This window comes from Propithecus coquereli, unplaced genomic scaffold, assembly GCF_000956105.1.
Source record: "Propithecus coquereli isolate 6110/MARCELLA unplaced genomic scaffold, Pcoq_1.0 Scaffold536, whole genome shotgun sequence".
NCBI lineage: Eukaryota > Metazoa > Chordata > Mammalia > Primates > Indriidae > Propithecus > Propithecus coquereli.
The window spans coordinates 124547-132448 of NW_012151241.1; the positions used below are offsets into that span (position 1 = coordinate 124547).

Genomic DNA, 7902 nt, shown 5'->3' on the forward strand with positions numbered 1-7902 from the left:
TGTTAGCACAGGCTTAAAGGAAATCACTGCCCAAAAATGACTCTCAAAAATGAAAGATACGATGGTAACAGATACCAGGAGCAGAAGGTGGGCCCAGTGGGATACACTGGGTCCCTGCAATAGGAGTGACTAAGCCAGTGTCCGCGTCTGCACCTGCACTGTGAATGCTCAGCAAGTGTGGCCCCTGGCTCTGAGAACCTCAGCAGAGGCCAGAGGGGCTGACAACACCCAGGAAGATCAGGGAGCCTCCAAGCCCAGAAGATCAGCTGCTGGCATAGCCACCTGGCAGGTCCCTCCAGGTATGGCCCTGCCTCACTTTAGAAGCACCGTCTGCGATACGCTTAGCAAGCAGCACATCCCACCTCTCCCTGACAAGCAGGTAGCAGTAAAAGAGCATTCCTGATCAGACCAACAGAAGGTCAACAACAAAAACGAGCTTTCAGCTGGGAATCACCAAACATTTGAAGAATGCTAATACCAAGAAAGCGAGTCACCATACTCAACAAACTGAAGACCTTACAACGGAGGACAAGAAATAAAACAGGCAACTCAGAGCTTTAAAATACATATAATTTATATTCTCAGAAAGATTTAAGAGTATATTATGCCCATGAAAAAAGAATCAGCTAGATATCTTAGAAATTAAAAAGCTGGATTATTAAAATAAAAATTCAACAGCTAGGCCAACTAGCAGAATGGGCACAAGTGAAGAATAAATTAAAATAGGAAGTCTGAGTTGAGGAATTCTTTCAGAAAGCAACTCAAAAGGACAAAGAGATGAAAGTATGAAAGAAAAATTAAGAAACATGGCAGCAGATCTAGAAGCCCCAGTATTCATGTAATAAAAATTCCATAATGAGAGAATAGAGGGGAAAAATCATAGAGACTACTCAAAGAAAGGAACAAAAGAGAATAATTTCTTAGAACTTAAGAAATTCATGAGTCTTTACAAAAAGGATGGAGCATCACAAATAAAAAAAGACCTATGTCCTAGTAAAATTCCTAACTTTCTCCAGCCCCAAAATCTCAAGTATTTCCAGAGCAATAGAAAACCAAAGAAAAACAGGTTATCTTGTAAGGGAGTAAGAATCAGATTGACTTCAGGTGTTTAATAGACAACAATGAATGCCAAACAATAGATTTGCCTATTTTATCATACAATAGCTAAAAGGTGGAAACAACCCAAATGTCCATCAATAGATGAATGGAGAAACACAATGTGGTATATACCTACAATGGACTATTTGGCCTTAAAAAGGAATAAAACTCTGATATGTTAGAACATGGATGAACCTGGAAAACATTAAGTGAAATAAGCCAGACACAAAAGGACAAATATTGTTTGATTCCACAAGGGACTGAGAATAGGCAAATTCATAGAGACACAAAGTAGGACAGAGTTTACAAGGACCCGGGGAGAGGAGGACATGGGGAGTTATTATTTAATGGGTACACAGCCTGTTTCAGATGATGAAAAAGTTCTGGAAATGGATAGCGGCAATAGGTGCACAACAATGTGTATATACTATATCACCGTTTTGTAAATTTTAAAATCGTTAAAATGGTAAATTTTATGTTATATATATTTTTACTACAATTATAAAATTTTAAAAAGTAAGAAATCTGAATAGACTAATTACCATAGAAAAAACTGTAAGTATAGTCAAAGATCTGCCTTTAAAACAGGTAACATTACCCAGATGGTTTTACAGACAAAAGCTACGTAGATCTGACAAAGGATTAATATCCAGAATATATAGATAATTCCTACAAATCAATAAGAAAGGGATAACTCAATAGACAAATTGGCAAAGGATATAAACAGATACTTTTCAGAGGAAATGTAAATGGCATATCATTAATGGAAAAAAATACCAATCTCACTAGTTACCAGGGAAATGAAAATTAAAGGAACTAGATACTATTTTTCATCCATTAGGCAAATAAAAATGAAAAACGACAATATCAAGTGTTATTGAGGGTGCAGAGAAATGGGATTCACATACTGTACAGATGGTGCTATAGGTACATAAACCTTCTTTGGAGGGCAAATGGACAGTGGTTATTAACATTGTAAATGTATATAACCCTATGATATAGAATCTACCCCAGAGAAGTACCTACATATGTGCAAACAGGATATATTTTAAAAATTAGAAACAATCTAGTGCTAGCAAAATGGATAAATAATCTGTGGTATGTTATTCTACGGAATTCTACACATCAATTAAATAGAATGTGGAAAAACATCTCTGAAATACATTGCTAGGTTGAAAACAAAAAGCGAGTTTCAGAATGAAGCATATGGTATGAAACCATTTATTTATAAAACAAAAAAAAGCAAAACAAAACCATTAACTGAAACTATAGATTTAGGCAAATGCACAGATAAAAGTCTGGAGAGATATCCGTTTAATAGAGTTCTACCTCCAGGGAGAACAACAGAATTTGAGGTATAGCTCAAACTTAAGGGAACTTAAGTTTCATCTGTATATGTGACTTTTTTTTTTGAGACAGAGTCTCACTGTGTTGCCCGGGCTAGAGTTCCGTGGCGTCATCCTAGCTCACAGCAACCTCAAACTCCTGGGCTCAAGCGATCCTTCTGCCTCAGCCTCCCGAGTAGCTGGGACTACAGGCATGCGCCACCATGCCCAGCTAATTTTTATATATATATATATTTAGATGTCCAGATCATTTCTTTCTAATTTTAGTAGAGACGGGGTCTCGCTCTTGCTCAGGCTGGTTTCAAACTCCTGAGCTCAAACAATCGGCCCGCCTCGGCCTCCCAGAGAGCTAGGATTACAGACGTGAGCCACCACACCCGGCCTATGTGATTTTTTTAAACAAAAGAAAATGTATACATGTATTACTTGTATAACTAAAAATAAAGAAACTTAAGAAAAAAGAGCCCATAGCAGTGAGGCCTTATTGGGAAGGCAGAGGGGAAAATGATGGCTGCTGCTAAGTACTAGCCCCTTCGTTTCTTCTTTGCTGCAAGGAAGGCTGTCAGGATTTGGCAACGGTGATTGTCTCTGTGTTCTCGGTATTCTCCCCGCTGCTATTTCTAATAGAAAAGTCACTGAATTCACCATCCCTCATCATCCTTCAGAATCCTAATCTTCCTTCTCTCCAAGCATTTGGCTTTCTTTTCATTGGATGCAAATCTGGGGCTAAAACTCAATGGTATTAGGAAGGAGTGCCAGGCATGGTGGCGCACACCTATAGTCCCAGCTACTCGTTACATTCATTATACCCTGAAGGAGATTAGCAGCTTCTCCATACTGTCTTCACCTGGTCACGGCTCTGCAAGGAAATAAGAAGTTGAAAACCCTAGAGAAACACTAAGGACACAAGATACAGATATGGAACAACCTGCTCTATCCCTAAAACACACATCAACACAATTTAAAAAACACTGAACACTGGGGCTAAGGCAGGAGGATTGCTTAAGCCCAGGAGTTTGAGACCAGCCTGGGCGATATAATGAGACGCTGTTTCTTAAAAAAAAAAAAAAAAAAAAAAAAAAATTGTAGTAGGAAGAAAGGAATTGGAGAGAAAGTCATCTTTTTGTCATATCTGAAGTTCTAGTGGCTCATTATATTTTTCCAAAGACTGTCACAGCAATATATGCCATCCCACATGTTCTTTGTACCAATGTGACTTTGACACTCCTCCCACTAGGCGGTGAGGGAAGACTATATTCCTTCTTCCCGAATCTTAGCAGCCTTGTGATTGTAGCAGAAGGGATGCTATGTGATTTCCAAGCCCAGTTCTCTTGGGATGCTCATTCTTGTACCCAGTCACCTCACCATGAGGAAGTCCAAGCAGCCCACAGAGGGCAACAAAGGATCCCTGACCATAGCCTGGCTGAGCTCCCACCTGACAGCAAGCACAAACCTGTCAGCCATAAGAGTGAGCAAAGGCCCCCTCTTGAGCTGCCTCAGCTGATGCAAGTTATTTCCACTGACCCAGGCCAAATTCTATGAGCAAAATAATTATCGTTTTAAGCTGCTAAGTTTTGTGGTGGTTTGTTACTAGGAAATAGATAACTAGAACAGTTTCCGTCACAAATGCAGACAACTGAGAGTTGCTCATATATACAACTGCAATTATCTTTAGAAGACACAGTAAACAGTATTGTAGGAGCAACGCCTGCATCAGATAGAGTTAGATCAGGTAACATCCGAAGTCTCTTCTTACAATAAGATTCTACAACGAATGTGCTGAGCTAAATGCATAAGCATTTCCCAGCACCACCTTTTCTTAAGGGAAAAGCATTTTTCTCCAGTGACATTTTACCTTTCAGAAAGCTGCCGGATCTGTGGAATTCCCATATACTTGTGGAAGTGCTCTAGGACATTCATTACACCCTGAAGGAGATTAGCAACTTCTCCATACTGTCTTCGCCTGGTCATGGCTCTGCAAGGAAATAAGAAGTTGAAAACCCTAGAGAAACACTAAGGACACAAGATAAAGATATGAAACAACTTACTCTACCTCTAACACAGACATCAACTCAATTTAATAAACATTCACTGAGCACTGAATATGTATGGTGCTGTGCACTGAGGGAAAAAAATAAGACCTGGTCCAAATCCACAAGGTGACATCATTTAGTGACGGAGAGTCAAGTACACACCTAACTAATACCAAGCAGGATGAACTATGCTCTATACAGAAGTACAAGTTATGTGCTGTGGGGCCTCCAAATGAATGTGTGAGTGATGAATTCTCATTGGATCGGGGGAGGGGAATCTGGGAAGACTACAGATTTAGGTTGGGTATTACGGGATTAGTACGCTTTTGGCAGAGAACAGGGGTAGGGATGTTACCATCTGAGGATTATAGCATTTGGGCAAACCAAACACATCCTTCTAGGGCATTTATATGAATTTACATATTAACTTTCTAGGGCATTTACATGCATTTACATGTTAACTCAAATCTGTAGGTTTTAAGGCAATCATAAGCCACTCTGTGTCAGAGATGTCTACTTGCCCTGTTGCTAAGGTAAATAAAGCTTAAATAAAAGGATGTTGACAAAATCAACAGTTATAGGGAGGAAGTACAAACTATTACATCTAAATTTTTCTTTAGGGTTGGGCTTTTAAGTTAAATTTATAATTTATTATTTCCCTTAAGTGGCATTGAAAAAACAGGAACAAGTTCAAGCCAAGGTGTTATGTTGTTACCACTGCCTGGTCTGATAGTTTGGTGGACAACACTGAGCACCTGGGGCAGGAACACAGGAGACTGCTCTTCTGGTCTCCTGCTGGCCACTGCTGTCACTGCTCACAGGAGAATGGATGCCCTGGAGCTCATGCAACACCTAGGAGAGCTCAGGAGGGAGCCTGCCCGCTCCTCTGCTTCCCTTCAATGAGTTCTCCTTCCCCAAGACTTTGGATATCGTTTCTCAGTTTCCTTGGAGATGTTCTGACTCTGTCCACAAGTGGAATTACACTGAGGCTGGGGCAGGGGCGATCCCCAGCCTGAGACAGACCACAGAGGTGAACTGGAATGGCAGAATCTTCCTAGCAAAGGAAGCTTTGGATTGCTGCTTTGTGATAAATAACCAGCTCTTCCTTTTAATACTATTTCTAACATTTTCATGTGTTATTCCCTCTGTAAGCCAAAAAGGAAGCTACTGCCTTTGAAAACATGGGGTTGAATGACAAATTAAAGATGTTTCCATATGGTCTCTTCAATGACACTGCAACTCAGCCCAATACAAGCAGGAAGATTTGCCAAGGCAGAGGCTAAAGGGAGTGATCATGGGCCCGAATCACATTGTCTGTCTTAATGGTATATAGATCTACTATGTCAAAATGGTCCATATTCTTGGAGTCATTCTCATAGGCTTTCTGGGTCTCTTCAGACTCACTTGCACCTCGCTTCAAAGCTTCAGGTGTTTGTTAAGTTCTGAACACCAGAGGGCACAAAGCAAAAATGATACTGAACACTCAAGGCCAGTTTGCAGAAAGTGGGACAGGATAGCGAGACTTCCCTGGCTGAGAAGTGCATAAACCTATGATGCCATTTTCTTTACGTGATACATTTCTTGTGGACTCGAAAGAGAAAGTTTACGTTACTTACTCCAGGGAATCTACGCCGCCTGCCAACATGTGCAGGTGGTTCAGTGTTGTGATTGAGGTGGTCAGGTGGCGTTTGGCATGATCTAACTGCTTAATGTCGCGGGTGATTTCTTTCACCTAAATATAGAAAAACCATAGGAGAGAAAGGAAGAGGTTAAGAAAGATGTAAATGCTTCTGCAAGTAGCACCACAAGAAACTAATGCAAATGAAACAAGGAAAAAAATCTCAGGTTAGCCCTTGCAGAAAACACAAACATTCTCATAATACAAAATCAAAATAATTTCCAATCAGCCTATTTAAATTTAATTTGGCATTTCGTCAGACTCTATGCAGGGTTATAAACCCTCAGTGGTGAGAATGAAATGAACGTTAATTTTTACCCCATATAGAATGATCCAAATAGCAATTCGCTGTTGAGCATATAAGATACAGGAGCCAAGTAAAGCACATTTTTCTCTTGAATAAGGTCAGAAAAGAATCCCTGTGACACTGGAGCTACTGGGTTCAGTACAAAATGGATATTAGCTGCTAATTGAATTGAAATAGCCTTTATTAACGGAACTAAGGTTTATGGCCTGGGTCTCCAGCAAAGACTCTCTCTCAAATCTCGAGAAGACTAAAATGTAACCAGCTATAACATAAGCTTAACATGTAATGTCACAGGTGGAGAGTAGCAGGCTCCAGGGAGTGAGAAGGCAGTCTGGGGAGTAAAGTTCTGAGTGTTGTTCCACTACTTCCAAGACAGAGAGACCTGTACCTGGGAATGCAAGTATATTTCAGTCACTAGAAAAGTATACTCAACAGAGAAGTTGACAAAATTCTCCAATTTAACACCTAAGTGAAATCTTCCACTAATCTGAGTCCATGTTGACTAAGAAACTTTATTAATAGCAATTTGGTTCCCCAGGTTCTGTGATATGTGGAAGGAAGGGAGGGCCCTGGATACCAGGTACGAACATTCTAGTCACTGGATCGATATACCTCCCATTAAAGTGGAAAACTCGGTAGTGAGTTAAGTTCATGTGACCTGATTTTTCAGAGTTTGAGCACCCTGGGTGAACTCATAAAGATTATGACCTGCCCAGTTCAATTCCATACCCACAAGCCTGTAACGCTGATCTGGATCTTAGCAGAAAAAAGTCTCTTTTGGCCAGGTACAGAGGCTCATGCCTGTAATCTCAGCACTTTGGGAGGCCGAGGCAGGAGGATGGCTTGAGCCCAGGAGTTTAAGACCAGTCTGGGCAACACAGTGAGACCCTATCTCTAAAAAAAAAAAAAAAAAAAAAATTAGCTGGGCTTGGTGGCATGCACCTATACTCCCAGCTACTTGTAGGCTGAGGCAGGAGGATCACTTGAGCCCAGGAATGCCAGGCTGCATTGAGCTATGATTGTACCACTGTACTTCAGCCTGGGAGACAGAGCAAGACCCTGTCTCAAAAAAAAAAAACCCTCTTTCATTAGGACTTCCCCATGAAGCCTGCCTTCCCTCTATAACCCTGAAATTACCTCTATTTCCACTATATTTTTTTTTTTTAAAAAAGGTTGAGACCCTACCACCACTTCACTGAATAACTGAAGTGGGGGCAAAAAAAGATCAGGAGTGGTATAGTAAACTAGATATAGGAGCTTGGCCCTATAATCTGATCACTCACTTCCAATACTGAAATCATCATTCTATTTCCTACAAAAATCCTCTGTGTGCCGGGCACGATGGCTCATGCCTGTAATCCTAGCACTCTGGGAGGCCGAGGCGGGTGGATCGCTCAAGGTCAGGAGTTCGAGACCAGCCTGAGCAAGAGCGAGACCCCG

General features: G+C 40.8%; 1 protein-coding gene across 1 annotated transcript in view; it reads right to left on the minus strand.

Annotated features, from left to right (window-relative positions):
• The window catches only part of VPS53 (vacuolar protein sorting 53 homolog (S. cerevisiae)), a 144732-nt gene that overhangs the window by 88657 nt on the left and 48173 nt on the right, over window positions 1-7902 (minus strand). Inside the window, exons 6-7 of the mRNA XM_012657323.1 lie at window positions 6094-6209; window positions 4300-4419 (exon numbers count right to left, since the gene is read on the minus strand). Coding sequence (XP_012512777.1) covers window positions 4300-4419; window positions 6094-6209 — 236 coding nt within the window. The remainder of the gene's footprint in view (window positions 1-4299; window positions 4420-6093; window positions 6210-7902) is intronic.